Source organism: Anomalospiza imberbis, chromosome 10 (assembly GCF_031753505.1).
Source record: "Anomalospiza imberbis isolate Cuckoo-Finch-1a 21T00152 chromosome 10, ASM3175350v1, whole genome shotgun sequence".
NCBI lineage: Eukaryota > Metazoa > Chordata > Aves > Passeriformes > Viduidae > Anomalospiza > Anomalospiza imberbis.
The window spans coordinates 17,262,050-17,279,543 of record NC_089690.1 but is presented as its reverse complement, the minus strand read 5'-3'; the positions used below and the strand labels follow the sequence as shown (position 1 = coordinate 17,279,543).

Sequence of the window (17,494 nt, the reverse complement as noted above, 5' to 3'; positions counted from 1 at the left end):
TTAGCTCCTTTCTGTCTGTTAAAGCAGCTCTAATCCTTCAGCCTATAAGTTCCTAAGCAGCTGCATTGTGCTGTTATTTTCTCTGTGTTCACTGCATGGGAATGTTGGCCACGTAGCTGGGTAACCAACAGCAGAATTCCTCCCCTCGGTGCTTGGTTTTTGATCTTCTATCTGAATACCAGCGTTTGGATATAGCCAACACACACTGGGCTTAACTGAAAACGCTCAGACAGCGCTGAGCCCAAAGAGATGAGCTCCAAGATGAGGTGCAGACATCTCCTGGAGCAGGGTGCTGGGGATTGTATCATTTGATAAGCTGTCACAGACCATGTCACACACCGGCAGTCAGGGAGGGTGAATGAGGCTTCTCCAGGATCCTGGGGGTGGGCAGCAGACAGCAATTATCTTTTCCCCGACCTGTCCCAAGAGAGGAATTTTGTAGCTGAGAAAGCCAGTAAGGGAGATTGGCTACACAGCAAAAGAAACAGACGCAGGAAGAATGGGTCCAGCTTGAAGCTTTAAAGATACATGTAGTTAAATAGATTTTGTTTTGCCTCAGTTTTTCCCCACTTCCTTATTTTTCCTCTGTATTTCCAGAGTGACTTGGTTACTGAGACTCCACGTCTGGCCTACCAAATCATCCCAGTCAAGACAACAGGCAATGACCACTTAAGCAAAATACTTGTTATAGGTGGATCTAAAATCCTTCAAACACAAGATTTCAGGCCTTGACCATGTTTGCTGTGCAAGGTTTCCCTGTGCTTGCAAATAGCAATGCAGTGCTTGGCCCAGTGGACATATCTGTAGTCAGAATGATAATTTGTGATCCAAGCAGACACCAAAAGGCACCTTGTTGCCCAGTGCTCTGGTTATTATTCAGATTTGTACACACCTATTCCTCTGCTTTTTAAGCCTGACCTGCTTAGCTCCTGCCAGTTGTCAGAGGTGAGTTTGGCTCTGCCCGAAGCAGGGAACACAGTGTTCTCCACATACAGAGGCTTCACAGCAGGGATTCTGAATGAACGTGCACCTGGCATATCCACAGGGAAATGTTTTCAAGCACCACTATCCAAAAACTTTATTTGATGACTAGTGGTTATGAGCTTTTTTAACCTTCCTTTCTTATCACACCAGACATTCCCTCTGGCCTCATCGTCTGCTACTCATCATCCTGCTGCCCTTGGCTAGGGACTCGTGGTGGTGTTTTGGCGTGGAGGTACATCCTTCCACCCGCTCTTCCGCCTCCTGGGTGGGGACCCCGTCCCGCAGGAGCGGGGGATGTGCTGATGCCCGGTGCCTTCCTGCTCCCGCACCAGGGCCCCGGCCCCGGCCCCGGCCCCGGCCCCGGCCCGCGCCGTGCGCGCAGGGCCGCCAGGGGGCGCTGCGGCCGCGCCGGGCCCGCGCCTGAGGGACGGATCCGCCGGAAAGGGGGACGGAGGGACATAGGGACAGCGGGACGTGAGGACAGGAGGATGTGGGGAAAGGGGTACAGGAGAAATGGGCATGCGAACTGGAGGATATGGGGACAGGGGGACAGAGGGACAAGTAGATACAGGGAAGATGGGGACAGTGGGAGATGGGAAGAGGGTGATGAGGACAGTGGGATGTGGGGAGAGTGGGATATGAGGACAGGGAGACAGCGGGATGTGGGGACAAGGACAGGAAGATATGGGGAAGGGAGCGAGGGACAAGAAGATATGGGGTTATGGGGACAGGGACAGCAGGATATGGTGACAGGGAATCTGGGGAGAGGGGGACAGGGCGGCAGGAGGATATGGGGACAGGGGGAGAAGGGAACATGGGGAAGTAGGATATGGAACAGGGGGATATGGGGACAGGAGAACGTGAGGCATCTCCTGCTAAATCACATGCAGAGGCCAGCCAGGCAGGAAAGGCACCTGTTCAGCCCCTCTGCTTGGCCTTGGTGCTTAGAGGACACTGTTAAGAGCTACCCACAGGAAAAAAACGAACAAACAAAACCAAAACAAGAACAAAACTGTTCAAATGCCATCATTTTGCCTCTGAATGGATTTAGAGGGATTTTGGAGGGCTTTTCTTTGGTTGATGGTTTTGTTGTTGTTTTTGTTTGGGGGCTTTTTTAAGTGCAAGGTGGAGCATTGAGGGGTGGCACTGCTTCTCAGAGGGACTGACAGTGCCCTGTCCCCCCAAAGCCCCACTGCTGCTGGGGGCAGCTGGCAGCAAGCCTGGTCCAGGGGCAAGAAAGGCCAAAGGTGACACGGGGCTGTGCTTCCCATGGGCAAACAGCTGCCAGCAAAGCCTTGAACAAGCCAATTGTAATGTCCTCACCTCAACCATTTCAGGAAGGGAGAAAAGCCCAGATTGGTCAGATACAGCAAAAGATACAGCCCTGCCTTCCCCCTTCTGCACCACCTGTTCTGATCCCAAACCACCCAGCACGCATTAGTCTGGACATGGAACAAATGCTGCCTGTGATCCAAGGAGACAAACCCAGCCCTTCTGTCTAGGACAGGGTGGCTCACAGCCAGTGTAATTAAGTGATGGCCACAGGCTCCAGGTGCTCAGTGCCCCAGAGAAAAATAATCTGATTCATTACCTCTATTGCACAAAAAAACTTCAGGAGCTTAGACACTTAATTACAGGGAACATGGTGCATTAGGAGCCCAGATCCAACATTCAGGGGAGATGCCATGGACCTAGCAACCCAAAACAGCTTGGGGATGATAATCCTCAGATCAGGGTTGATTATGCATTGGCAGCACATTGGAATGGGAATGACACTGTGTTAATGCACAATGCATGGCACACACATCCCAGACGGGGCCCAATCTTTCTTCCAGTCTGTACAAATTATCCTCGCCGTGGTCTTGAAAGCAAAAATTAGCATCCCTGAAGAAAAGAGAGGATGGCACAGCACTGAGCTGGCCATCCTGCTGTGAGCTGGCAATACACACCCATCACTACTCCAGCAGCAGCACAGAAAAGTGTCATCTAGTAAGTGAACAGTGCCCACCTGGCCATAGCAGCAAGCCCAGAAACAAGAGCAAGGACAATGCACTCTGTCACCAGCACCACCCTCTTGGGGAGGAGGGCAACTGCAGCTTCTACCTTTAGGTTCCCCGAGCTGATCTCCTCCTGGGTGTCACATCCAATACAAGACCATCACAGCTTCCAGGCACCACAGTAGTAATGGAAATTATTAGTGTTAGACAAGTTTCAACCACTGCAGGTATTGGTATTATTATTATTAATAAATGCACACAGTTTAAACTGGTGGGGCTAAGCTCTTTAGCTTGTATTTTCTTTGAAGTATGAGGGGGAGTTTTTTAAATGTTGCTTACTAAAGAGATATTTTAACTTGCTCTTTTTCATCTTTATTATGCCACATTGCTGCTGGGAGGCAATGCAGCCATGTTTTTAAGGGAGAGGCTGCTGTCAGAAGGCTGCCAGCAAGTGAATGTGCTGTGATGCCAAAGAGTGAACAGCAGTTGTCCCTTTACACGGGCTGAGGAATTAGCCCTTCCCAACACTCTCCACTCTGTCCAGCAAACAGGATTTGAAATCAACAATGTTAATGAAATGTGGAAGTTGTAAAAGAAAACCAGCCTTTTCAGAGCTCTCTGAAGTTAGAAAAACAAAGTTAAGACGTGGTTTGGCAGATTAATAGCCTGCTATTTTACCTGATAGTTACTTCATGACTAACTACTTTCTTCATTATGTACCTGGCTCAGGAAATTTATGGCAAGGTTTACCAAATTCTTTCTCCCTACTTATTCTTTAGGCTAAAGCAATTGTAATCACAAGCATTTTCCACAGTCATTCCCTGCCCAGGGTTTCAGTCTCAGTCTGAAGAGCAATCAGTCTCTCAGGGCTTTCCACCTCAGAAAAGTTTACAAAGGATGTGTTATCTGTGCTTTTAAACACTGAGAAACTGAGGTGTCTGTAGAGAGCAGCCAGGAACAGCAGACAATGAGAGCATCTGAGCAGCAATTCTGCAACTCCTGCTTGAAGTTAAACCATCCATTACTACAATAAGTTAAGCTTTGCACATTCATGGTCTCTGTTCTTCCTTGAGGATGGTCCCTTCCCAGCCCTCCTACCCTCAGACATCGAAGGGCTCAGGGGCCCAAAACCATCTCAGTTTTGTCAGGATGACAAAGTTCAACTGTGAAGCAGTTGGGAGTAAAGGAGGAATAGGCTGAACCAAGCAGTGGGAGCATTCACCTTAGACTTGAAAGTCCTAGAGACAAAGATGACTTCGAAAAAATTAACATGCCACCTCTACTGACTACAATCAGATTCCCCAAAGCCTTTCAAGAGCAGCTAACAGATTGCTACCCTAAGAGTTAATAGACTACACTAAAAACTGCCTTAATGCAAAAACATCATACTGAACTCATTACTCTGTCAAGCAGGACTGGAAATTTGATATTAATCAGTTCCCAGGATGGAAGAGCACAGTGTTTTTACAGCACTACTGAAGAGGAAGTTTTTAGCAGCTAATCTAACCCCCACCTTCCAAGGCTTTTAACTCATTTCCCTTCACCCCAAGCTCCTCTACCGAGTTTATAGGTAAATATCACCAGCATCTTTTCCAGCACTGAAAAAAAGAAAAAGTGCTGCCGAGGAGTGGCAGAGCTGAACTCCCCTTTTTCTGAGTGGTGACATATTTCACCCTTGTACTGCAGAAGATGGAAGCTCACCAGGAGTAGCTGTGATGTGTAGCATTCCCCCTCAGTTTGCTCAGAGCTCAGCTTGGGCAGGTAGTCCTGGCTACAGCAGACTAAATAATCCTGCTCACCTTTGCCAAGCCACCCTCTTCACTGTCCACTTTTGGGGAAAAAAAATACCCAGTTACTCACTGTTCACGCTCTAAAGCAATCATCTTATTTTACAAGTTATTTCAGGACTAACAGAAGGGAATGACAGTTGTTTACACAGAAACTGTGCTAAGGCAAACCTGAAAGCTTATGTCACTGCATTTTTTCTCTTGCCCAAACCTAATCCCAAACCTGCTTGCTGCCCAGAGCAGACACTGCTGCTGTGTCTAAGTCCTGTGGGAGGCTCAGTTTCAATGCCAACCCTGAAATATTTGAATTCTTAACACAAACATTTAATAGAAGCAACTGGAAAATCAATTCTCATATTGCAATTTTATTTTGATATTAAAACAGCAGCTGTTACTCTGAAACACAATCCCACACTGCTCCAGAGCCCAAAGATGACATCTTGCACCCCAGTAGTCAAAAAAATACAACGTGTGTGTGAATTAAGTCTACCTCAGGTCCTGGCTCTGGAGTTTCTGTGAAGCAACATTTCTCTATTCCTGCAGGACAAAGCATATTCAAGACAGGTACAAGACAAACCAATGCAAATGTCACTGTAATTGTTTACAACCCAGTAACTATTCTGTTATTTGTGCACCTTACCTCCATGAGATGCAAGGAGATGTGGCTGGGTTAGCCAGGAGAGGTCTCCTGCTCAGCGCTGGCATCCTTAGTTACATGATCCCCATACTTGCTTATTTTTTGTTTGTTGCTTTTGAGTGTAATTTTTTTTTCCTTCCCCACCTGCAGGGTTCACTTTCTCTTCAACAAGACAGGAAGACAATGAGGCCATGTTAGTTTCTCTATTTACCTATTGCAGGAGACCTAGCCCTCAGCATGCAGCAGGAGCATCCCTTTCCCAGCGTACATGTTAGGTGGTAGGCAGCTAATACATCCCATAAAACACCTACAGATCTATTCTTCTTGATGAGTGCAGTGTTCAACTCAAACAGGAAAAGAGAGGTTAGCAGATTGGCTCAGTATCTTGCAGCATATTATAAGCTCTCAGCCTGGGGTTTGGACTGGGTTAGGAGTGACCATGCACAACACATTCTGGTATTTTCAGCTGGAAGCATTTTCTCTTCATCTTGTTTTCTTACCTGACCAAGAGGCTCAACACTCCACTTTATGGACACATGCTACAGTCACCTACTCCCAACCAGGGCTGAGTCTGCAGGAATTTCTCTCCTGAGACCAGCAGCCTCTTCTCCCCGACTGTGCCCTTCAGAGATGCCAAAGGTTTACCTCACCCACCCAAATCCCTCAGTTGCCACAGAAGCAGTACAACAAAGAACCATCTGTGACAAGCCAAAGGGATTTACTGCTTATCTTTTGGAAAGAGTTTTGCACTCAGGAGAGTCCTGCAAGGGGCATGAAGAGATGCCCATGTGCTTATAAACTGCACCACAAGGAACAGGAGGAAAGGCCCCAAAGGTGCACCGAGATGTCCTCATGGGGCAGTTTTCAGCAATAACTCAGGTATACCAAAATAGAGTTCTCTTCAGATACCAAACCTGTGGATAATTCATCCACAGCAGAATGACTTCAGAAAAGGTCATCAGAAGGAGGGACTAAAACAAACAAGCAAAATCCAAACAACCAAACAAACCCCACCAAAAAAAACCAACCAACACCCCCACCTACACACAACAGAAAGGTCTCACAAAACATCTCCCTTCTTTCACTCTTCTTAAATCTCAATTACACAGGGCTCTGGACCCCAATATCCATCAGCACATCCACGATCCACAACACTGACTGTTCATAATGCAGTTTTATTTTTTCCTTTGTACAAAAACAAATATAAAATTTAAATCCAATAGAAAGTGTATACTAGCAATGACAAGTTTACATTACAATGAGACAGGACAATGCGATGTGTATTGAACACCACATTAGTTTTAAAACTCTCAGTGATACATGCACTATATAAAAACTGCTAGAACTTTTATTCTATTTCTACCAAGAATATCCAGGTACCAAGATACTCAAGAACCAAAAGTAATCTTGATAGGTGGTATCTACAAAATTAGACCTTTTCCACACACAAGAAACCAACATTAATAGAAACATTTATCATTCTTTGTTAAAATCCTCTCACAAAAAGCCATACATAAAATTCTTAGTAGATACAGAAAAAGCTCAGAAGCTGCTAGCATAGGTAACCATTCAGTAGTTTAGAGAATCTTTTAGACATTTTGAAGAGATACTGTAGTTTTCAATCTGTATTTTCCCCACAAAGCCAGAACTATGTTGACTCCTGTTTCAAAACCTAGTCAGTGGTTAAAACTAGCTCTTGAGTGAAGTCAAAGAGTAGTGTACAAAATATTTAACAGAACAGGGGTGTGCCTGTTTACTTCTTGAAGAAAGTCTTTTCCACATTCAAGGTTTGTTTATTTGTCCCATAAACAAGATTGTACCTGAGGGATGAAACAAAAACAAGGATTACCATCGTCTGTAAACAGAGTTAAACTTTTCCATGAAAGCATTAAGTCCACAGAGCACAGCCAAGCCACCTCGTCAGTCTTGTCCAGCCTCCCGCAGGTCTGTGAGCCCAGGGAAGTGCATGTTTGGATAGGTGGCCAGCTCCTATTTCTAGAGACACACAGCCCTGTTGATGCTCTGTGGAGCCTGGGGATGGGGCCTGCTGCCAGCAGCCTGCTCTTCCCCCAGTGCTGGCAGCAGCACCTCGTTCCCCACTAACTGACATTGATCATACAGGTCACGGCAAGAAGGGCAGTTCTGCTCTAGGAGAGTCAGCCCATACTGCAAAGAAGCCCTGAGCATTATATTGGAACACTCACTTGTGTTCAGGGCAGGCTGCAGCAGTACCCTGGATCCAACCCCCTGTTCTGCCTTGCCCTCACTATCTGACTGTCCAGAAAGCTGGGCCCTGTTCACCAATTCACTACCAGTAAAGAGCTGTTTCCTCTGCACTCAGGGTACTACGACTATTAAAGACTCTTCTTTTATACCCACAAACCTGTCACACTTGTTTCTGTTACCTTGACAGCCAAAATGTATTTTTTTCCCTGTTCCAAGTTGTATTCCCAGTAAAATTACATAAAATTAAGGGCAAAAAAAAAAAAATCCTGCAAGTGCATTTTATAATAGCTATTCAGTAGCTCCAGACTTCTTTTGTCACTATTACATAGCTGATACTCAACTTCTACACCAAAAAGTACTTACAGATGCTGCTTACCTGTAGGATTGTGCCGGATGAAAAACACAAATGGTCTGTCTACTATGAACCAAGGAGGGGATGACCTGGCTATTAAAATTGCAGCTTGCCAAAAAAAACCAAAAGGTTAAGAGTGAGACAAATCAAGCACCATAATGCATTATATACTCTAACAAAGTAAAGTTTCCTTGTAGATATATATATATGTTTTTGTGTGTGTGTATAGGCTTGAATAGGTGCAGACAAATGCCTAAAACTAACTAGGACATTTAAAGCCACACAGGTCACATGATATTCTTACAGGAAGCATTTAAAAAGACAAGACCCACAGAGAACTGGAAGTCTTGGGCTGTCACCCAAGGGCTGTAGTAGCTTACTCCTCTTTGTAACCTGGATAGCCAGAACATGCTATCATTGGCCTGATATAAAGTCTAAGCTAGGAGAAGACACTTCTACAGAAGTAAGCCTGTTAATATTTCTAACAGTGATCAACACTGGCAAGTTGAGATTTGACTGAGAAATTACATAAAACCCATTAACTGATCTGAGTCTGAGCACGCTGCTGCAGTGATCTCCAAGTGGGCTATCTCTGCCTAGTGCCAAAGCCTTCTAATGAAGTTTTTCCAAGTCTGACAGTTATCAGTACAATTGCTTACTTGTTGCTGCAGAAGCTTTGGTTCCATCTTCACTAACTTCAATTTTTGTCTTTTGCAGAACATTAGATACATGAAGACCTTCTGTTCCTGAAAGACCCAAGGAGAACAGCACCTTCAGTAAAACTCACTGAGAGAGTCCTGAAGTACTGTGTAGCTAAGCAGCTCTGTCAGCATGGCTCAGAATACTAAAAGCTGCTACAATCCTGCTGGAATCTCAAAGCTGCAGTACAGAACAATACCTCTGAATACAGTCACTAATGAGTAATTACAAAAACAGGGAATAACCTATCTTAGTCCTCCTTCCTCCCCATTTTTAAAGTTTTCTTATTGATGGTTTAAGTTACAAGTGCTCACATGCATTTTTAGTTTTAATTTAAAAAACCTGAAAAAATTTGCTATCTGAATTCAAGTTATACTACCATGTGTCTCAATGTCACAGAAAAAAAAACCACTTAGCAACATACCTTGCTTTCAATGAAACACAGGCATTTGTTTTCAAATTAAGCCAGCACAAGGTAAGCTTTTTTGTTAGACATTTCCACAGAAGCTAATCAGGATTTTAATGAAAGCAGTGAAAAGAATAAGATGATATTTTACAGCCATGAGTTCAAAAGTGTTTACACCCCATTTTCAGATATTAATATTTGCAGCTCTGAGTTGGTTCAGTCCCTTACAGTGTGAATGTTTTTCATACATACTTTCTTACAGCTCAAGAAAAAGTCACTAAACACATATTTCAGGGAAGGTTACACACTGTAGTTGCAGTATTTGCTACAGACTAAGGTATGGTATTGTTTAAGTCCTGCCAAAGATTTCAGACAATGCTCGAGACCCTCAGGTTGCAATATCAAATCTTAAGCTGACCAGCATGATTTACTGCTGTAATGTAAGATGAGGGAGGAAAAAAGCCACTGCAATGTTTAACAGAAGCAAGCAGTCATGCCTGGCTGGCTACAACATAAAACCAACTCTAATGTCATGGCAACACTTAGCCAAGAGAAAGCAGACAACTGCATTGTTAAAACAAGCACTTCATTCAGAGCTAGAAACTATGAAAAGCCATCATGAATTTAAAAAAAAACTTACTTGTTATTTTTGCAAAGTTTGCCTTTGACTGGTCAAACATATCTGTAATACCAAGTGCTTGCAGAGGTTCCTTTAAGTCTGTTTCTGCTTCTGCTGTAAATCTGGTTGGAAGAAAAAGAGAATGCATCAGCATTATACAGAAAAGTCACCCGAAGTATTCCTTCTCCTGTATCAGATGAGATGCATATAAATAACCTCCCAAACACTCCCTGGAGAAGGAATGGATTGTGCAAGTACTTACTTTGGTAAAATAACCTGCACTCTTTTTGCTACCATGGTTGTCATCCAGCTTCCTATTGTTTTTGTGCTGATGTGGGGGATGATAGCAGAGAGCGGCGTTGTGCTTTCGGTGGGCAGTGCAATCAACATGCTGATCATTTCCCCATGGTATGGCAGCTCAATGATGTTGTACCACAGCTCATTTGGGGTACTTGTAGTGCCTAAAATTATAGAAACAAACCAACACAAACAAACTAGTGAGCCATAGCCATTATAGCCTTAAATCTCTACCTTAACACAACTACTGCTAGAAGAGTCTGTCAGGAAACACAGACAGGATGACACCAAGGAGCATATACTCATTTAACATACATACTGTTTCCCAGACAAATCTCACCAGCCCAGAGCAGCAAGCCAGTTATTCTAGAAGTGACCAGGTCTGTGAATTAACTGGATCTCTGCTCCAGATCTCACCTCTACCAGACCCAGCTGTGAACTGAGAATAAAAATAAAGCAAGGAATAGCAGCAGACTATCTTTCCAAACTGGAGAGATTTTGCAGACAAGCTTGTTCCTCCAAGAGTTATTGCAAGACCTCCTGGTTCCTGTCTGAAGTAGTCTGTTGCATTTGCTTAATTTTCTTCCTTAATAAGGATCTGATTAGGAAGCAATCTGAAGTCTTTCAAGATAGTGGAAAGCAGCCACTTTGAGGCAGTGCAAGAGGCCAATTAGATGAGATGGAGGGAGATAACACATCCAAGTTACAGCAAGACTGTCTTTGAGCAACCCTCTCCTCCTCCAAGCTCCCATTGCTTACTGTGGGATTTCTGGCATGTGGCTGGGAAGCAAATGTTTTTTATAGTAGTTTCAAGTTAAAATTTATCATTTTAACTACAGGCAGTATTTCAAGCAAGGTTTTCGAATAGCAACAAGATCTTATTGTATTTCCCCTTTCTTCATCTAAATCTGTACTTGACAGTCCAAGCTGAAAATCAACAGCTTCATTACAAATTTAACCTTGTTGCCAGCGCCATGAAAGCTGCTCTAAACTCATATTGCTACAAAACTGGCAGTTTTGCACCTCTGTTTTGCAAGAATCACATTTAAAGTTGGCAGTTTCTCTATTCCTTTTATTATGGCAGTGGTTCTCAGGCTGGATCCTACAGATCTAACACTGCTTGCAGAAGTCAGCTCCAGGACAGTCACACAAGGCAAACTGTCCAACAGGTAAGTGCTGCTTTCCTCATTTGCTACATGCTGCTATCATTACTGAGGCAAACTGAACAGGAGGGGAGATCAGCTTCAGTCAGCTGATGGGAATGAAGATACTTAAAGATATTTAAACTTTTAAAGATCCTATTGCAAGCATGGATAAAATAGAAGCCCTGTGTTAGGAAATCCAGAGATAAAAAAACCTCATTTGAGTCCTCAGGAAATGAATAACTCAGCAGTATTTCTTTTGTTCCTTTTTAGCCTTAATAGTTTCTCTACCTTAAACACAGGCCTAAGGGATATTATAACCAGCATCAGAAGTCAAAAGCCTTCAAGATAATAGTCTTGCTAAACACCACCTTAAGTTATGAACTCATTTGAAACTCCAAAATTAGTATATACTGCAGTATATACTCCCACTTTCAGCAGTTAAAATATTACATTACATCTGCTCTAATATACAGGTTTGAGACAGAGTCACAGCTGTTTACTTTAACATGAAGTCTACTAGTATTAGTTGAGCACTACTGACAGCACAAGTAGGCATTTAAAAGCATAGTGTGTCTTACTTTTAGATTTATAGCAAGCTGTATTCTCAGGCCTATTTCTCAGAGTGTATTTAGCACACATGGAAGTACGTTCCAGGCAGCAATTCTTAGAAGGATGCAACACAAGTTTTTAATCAGAGCACCCATCATACTTTGACCACTAAAATCCCTGTAAGGCTGCAAACTGGAGCTCTGAAGTACATTGTCAGTCACATCAAGCTGCTGGTGTCAGCTCTGAGAGTCTCTGATGGAAGTCTGGCAGAACCTGCTGAACTTCTTTTCACTTGTGACTCAATCTGAAGAGCAGTTTCACACCTCAGGAGATACAGCCAACATCCTAACCCAGCTCCCGCGGCTCCCATAGGACTGGAGACTGTGCAAGTCCCATTTCTCTATCTGCAGTAAAACAAACAAACTCCAATCTTTCTCTCATATACAGCTCACCACCAGGTAACCCTCTACCATTCTGCCTGGTTGGCAGCTTTCCTTTAGTCTCAGCCCTTATAAACACCTACTTTTCTTTCTAACAGCAAAGCTTAACTAACATGCAAATTTCTCAATTTGGGTACTTAAGACTTTCCCTTTTGAAGGCGAAGGATAAGGCAATACTTGACAGAGCATCCAGTCTTAAGGTAACTGTTAAGTACCGTGCCCATGCCTCAGCAGCAGGAGACACTTCTGTAACACAATCCATCTATATCAGCTACAAGAAGCAACACCATTAAACACCACATGCACAGCAAGCTCCTGGAAAGAGCAAGTTCTACACTCTTTGTTGGTGGTAGTGGGAGTCACTGAGCTTACCACAGCGGAAGATGGACAACTGGGACAGCATAGGAACTTGGTAGGTCTTCCCATCAGCTCCATAAAATGGGCGTTTCTTGGTATTTTCAGGTCGAAATCGTGATTTCCATAAGCCCTTGAAATACACAGCATTCACTAAAACCAGTCTGGTCAAACTGCCTTCAATATCATCTGGAGCTACAACCTGATCAATCATACCTAGAAGAAATAAAGAAATTCTTGAGTATTTGGTGTCATAGCACTGGCCAACTGTTTTTGAAGAATGTGACACACATATTACTTTAGACCCCTTGACCTGTGAGTGTGCCAGCTCCCCATGGGACAATATATTTAAAATTCAAAGTCAATGGTATTCTTTGTCAAAAAGTAAACTTTTGGGATAACTAGAAATAAACACATCTTGCTAACTGATAGCCTGATGTTTTAACAAACTAACAAGGCGCTACCCTTTCCAGCATGTAAGCAGATCTAAGACTACATGGAATAGTTTCAGCTGAAACACCTCCCCATTCACACACTGCTTGCAACATTGCTATGCAAAACTGGTGATGTGGTCGAGAAAGAATTTGACAGCCTCATTTCACAAATACCACATCTAACATCATCAACACACTCCTCACATCCAGGAGGGACTTGTTTTAGCTCCAAACTGTACCAAACACATAGTTCCCCTAAACTGGGAACACGCTGCAACACGTGACCTCTGGCTTTAGCATATGTAAGCTTTACAATTGGTTCAAGAGGCTTGAAGCATGAGGAGCTCTATCAAGGCAGGGTTGGTAAAGAATCCTCCACTAAATGCGAGTCCTAAGAACAGGGTCGTATCTTAGGACAGTTTAGGGCAGTCAGAGCAAAAGCTGAACTGCCCTATAGCTTCCCATAAGTCTGATTTACTGAGTAAAACTTCTGAGTTGCCTGAAAGCATCTATGTTTGAGAAAGCATGGACCCAAGACAACTGTGCTTGCATTTTTCCCCAGTTGCATGAATGCAAAGAAGAGTAAAAGCTGCTCTGATCCCGGGGCAGATGGACACATACCCCAAACACATCCCTCCATGCCACCACACAGGCACATCTGCTGGGGCAACCAGACTGCTGGTTCCTGACTCACCAGCTCTAAAGCATCACACTAATGGCCAGCTAAAAGACAGTTTTGAGCTGCAGAACAGAGCTTTCTCTACCTCCCTATATCTTTCTCCAATATTTCCATCTAAATTGGATGTCTCAGACACCACCCTGCCATGCACAAAGGCACTCACCACTCACCTCTTGTTTCATTTTTCACCCATTGGTTGATGGAATCACATGCTGCATTTGGGTCCTCAAAGTCCACACTCTTGACACTGCACTGAAACACCTCTTTGTTCCTTGTAACAAAAGGCACTTCCATTTTAAAGCCACTCTTTGCAAACACTGCATTAGCAATTGTTACAATGTCTTTATTCTTTTTTGAGACTATCAGCCTGTTTATCTTCTTTAAGGCTTTACCAACTCCTAGTTGGAAAAAACAGCAAGTTTAATTTAGAATAACATGATAAACCAGCAGTTACTTTATATGCAACTATTAATGACATGAAAAGTCAGACATTAAGTGCTGGACTAGAAAAGGAAGACCAAAGCAAGCATTCTGAATGGACCTCCAAAATACCCATTTCTGATGTCTCATCTGCATAACACTACTGATTCCCAGCTAAAATATGATCCTCCACTATGATGCCTGCTGCACCTCTAGCTGTCTGCTCAGAATGTTACAGACAGTGCTTGGGATTACACTGAGGTTCAAATATTAGTGTAGAGCTACAAATCATGCTCTTCCAAAGAAACTGTTCAAAAAATATTTCTTATCATATAAGCCAGGTCAATTGTCAGCTCTGTGACAACGATAAGGAAAGTCAAAGGGTCAGCCTACTCACTCAAGAGTTCTGCAGGATTTGATTTGCATAACAAATGGTCTTGAGCCTCAGAATGTAAAGCAAAAATGGTTTTCTTTACTTCCTTTCCATTTACTGGAGAATAAAGGAAGCTGTCAAGAGTTTATTATAAACTTCCAAGTTGAGTCTTAGTTTCCTTAAAGACTAAGTCCTGGCCTAAATAAGCTACAAGCAGGAGTTAATTTCTTAACACACGAGGTTGCCTCTAAAAACAGCAAGAGGGAACGTAGTACGTTCCAGTGCTTAGTCAAGATCCTTAGGACCTGAAAGCAGATTGTGCAAAGTGCTTGCTAGCTCCTTCACTGTGTGTGAGGGAAAGCATATGGCAGCACAGAAGAACTGCTATGTTCACCACACCCAGTTCTCCCGTGCTACTCCTCATCAGTGAGTGCCTGTCTACACAGGGAAGCTACTGCCAGGCAGGCACCTTCATGTTCAACCATTGCAGCAAACAGCATCCTAGTGTGGCTGTTTTTAATGGGTTCCCTCTGTTTCCCAATACAATTTAGGCAGAAGCATTTCATGACTACTTTCCTATGTAGACAAAGAAGAGATATGAAAGGAATCAATTAGTTCAGAGTTATTCTCTTAGCCACATGTAAGAAAAAGCCTCAGATGGCTTTGCTGTTTCATATATCATGAATGCTTTAACAGCACCACCGGTATGAATTTCTACATGTTCACTCTCCAATATTATGGGCAAATTCTTTTGGAGAACATACCATAACAGAGGTTCTCAAACTGTATTCTGTGGACCACTGCTGGTCCACGGAGCACTTGCTGGTGATCCTGGGAGAGCTGGCTGGTCTCATGATGCTGGCTCTCCTCTTTGCTTCCAGCTGCTAAATTGCATTAAAAGACAGCTAAAGACAAATTAAAACTTTTCAACTAATACCTTTCCAAAGAAGTAGTTGCTACAGTTGCCAAAGGACTTTAAGGTAGTCACAAACAAGAGCAGGGGAAACGTGTGCAAGGACAGAGGTAGCATCCCATAACAAGCCTCTAACTAGGCAGTGGCTACCTTCTGAGGTGTTTGAGAACCTCTGTGTCTCACAGTTAAGATTAGGAAGTCTGAAGGCCAGATAAAACCAGTTGATATCATGCTTTAACATTTTTGCAAGTACTTGGATTTTGAGCATTCAAATGTTCCTAGAGCTGATTATTCCATGAAGAGATTTCAATCTACATCATTTAGATGTCAAATAATTTTGTTGTACTTCAAATCCAGGACCAAAACAGCAAAGCAAATGAAGACAGGACAACATGTTATATGACAACATGTTATATGACAATACTGCTCAAGATTAAAATGTGCACTTACCTCCTGGAGGGTTTTCTATTCTTGGAAGTAAGGCAGAATGCTGGCACTAAGATGTTAAGTCTTGCTGGCAAACACTCACAAAAATAGCATGCAAATTAAAGCAGTAAGAATCTTCAGCCTACTCCCTCTGGAGGGGCAGACATTGGCAGAGGAATATGAACACAGATGCATGCAGTGTCAGGCACAGGCAAGCAGAAATGGCTGTTTCAAGAAAAGGGCACTACAAGAACTACACGTACAGGGATTCTGACAGCAGAAACACATGAACAAAACTGCAGAGCAAAGTGAAGGTATCAATTGTATGGTTAGTTTGCACTGCTTTCAGTGAGGTGCCAAGAAATAGCCTCTTGCCCTGTTATCTAAGGAATGGCACGTTAAAGGTTGTGCAGTACAGCCTGAAATGGAGGACTGCCACCTCCCTGCACAGAGCTAGCACTGGACCACCATCCACCCAGTTCTGGAATACCAAGCTGGCAAGGACAATTGCAGTTCTAGCCAGGGCCCTGAAGTCAATAACCAAGCTGCTTATAAGCCAGTTTGGGTATATGTACATACCCATGCTCAAATTGCCAATTAACTTCAAGCATGTCCATTTTGTGCTTTTGTAAACAGAGTTAATTGGTGCATGATGCAATCTACCACACTTTGAAAGCCATCTCATACATCATGAAGAGTCTGACAAAACAAACCCAAAACCACCTTAGGATCACTGACCATTTACACTGTATCTCATCATAGTTGTCAGCTGCTTCTTCGTCTTGCCATCAGCTCCCAGCTGCAACACCCCCAGGACTGATGCAATCCCGTGAGGAGAAACAACAACATTGTCCTGAGGCTTAGCTTTCACTATTTGATTGAAGACCTGGATTCCAACATCAGAGCTAAGCTCCTCCAGAGGATAAAAACTGAACTGGGAACATACAGACATTAAAGTCCCAAGAACAAAGAGGAGTGAAAAGTGCCAGTTCATGATTCCTGGTTGGAGATATCTGTAAGAAAACAAGAGGGGAAAGTTAAGTCACCTTTCACAAGTACAGCATTTTTAACATAAATTCTTATTTACCTAAAAGAGCAGGCAAGTCTCACACACATGCCACACACCATTCACAGAGCTCTGGCAATGGGACTCACACCTTTGTTTTACTTACCACTACCTGGATTTTAGGTCTAGGGGTTTCCAGATGCAGTGATAATCATGACATAGCTAGATACCAGTGCCTATATAAAGGCCAAAAGCCACCAAGTTAGGAGATTACCTCTCCTAACAGCCTAGTTCATAGTTTTGTGTTCCAGTTAAATGAGCCTTGCCATTCTATTTAGATTGCCCTTTATGGCAAGGGAGTGCTGAGAAGTGTGGTATGGTCCTCACCCACTAGTATGTGATGCACAGTACACCTCATAGATCATGTTCTGCAGTGAACAGAAGCATATCTATATATGCAAACAGACCTTCTGTTGTGGGAATTTACACCTGCCTAGAACAATAAGATTTAGCTGCATAATTGGCATTCTCAATAACGGGAACATAGAGGAAAATTTTAGATTTTAAAATGCAAATGTTGAACTCAGATTTCAACCTGTACTTTTCCATTTAAGAAAATGGAGCGCCTAATGAATACAGAATGAAGTTAATATTCAAAATGGGCATATCTTCATTGGCAGGTCTAACACCTGACAGAACTCAGTATTATTACCCATGAGATCCAAAGAACTGAAGAACAAGCAGCATTAAC

At 43.2% G+C, this 17,494-nt stretch overlaps 1 protein-coding gene and 1 long non-coding RNA gene across 6 annotated transcripts; one reads left to right on the top strand and one right to left on the bottom strand.

Annotated features, from left to right (window-relative positions):
* Positions 1–6,560: 6,560 nt before the first annotated feature.
* On the bottom strand, positions 6,561–16,777 carry SERPINE2 (serpin family E member 2). Of its 3 annotated transcripts, none has more exons than XM_068200952.1 (9): positions 16,476–16,777; positions 15,163–15,282; positions 13,776–14,003; positions 12,511–12,708; positions 9,970–10,168; positions 9,729–9,829; positions 8,643–8,729; positions 8,008–8,091; positions 6,561–7,225 (listed from the first exon to the last, which is right to left on the bottom strand). In XM_068200952.1, the coding sequence occupies exons 1-9, from the start codon at positions 16,729–16,731 to the stop codon at positions 7,188–7,190; spliced, it is 1,311 nt and encodes a 436-aa protein (XP_068057053.1). In that variant the 5' UTR covers positions 16,732–16,777; the 3' UTR covers positions 6,561–7,187. The 3 variants fall into 3 exon arrangements, with proteins under 3 accessions (XP_068057053.1, XP_068057054.1, XP_068057055.1); XM_068200953.1 differs by having other exon boundaries at positions 15,163–15,279; XM_068200954.1 differs by lacking the exon at positions 15,163–15,282.
* On the top strand, positions 7,682–12,669 carry LOC137480077 (uncharacterized). Of its 3 annotated transcripts, XR_011002694.1 has the most exons (3): positions 7,682–8,903; positions 11,089–11,173; positions 11,420–12,669. It is a non-coding gene; the product is annotated as an uncharacterized lncRNA (long non-coding RNA). The 3 variants fall into 3 exon arrangements; XR_011002693.1 differs by lacking the exon at positions 7,682–8,903 and having other exon boundaries at positions 10,309–11,173; positions 12,071–12,669; XR_011002692.1 differs by lacking the exon at positions 7,682–8,903 and having other exon boundaries at positions 10,309–11,173.
* Positions 16,778–17,494: the final 717 nt, after the last annotated feature.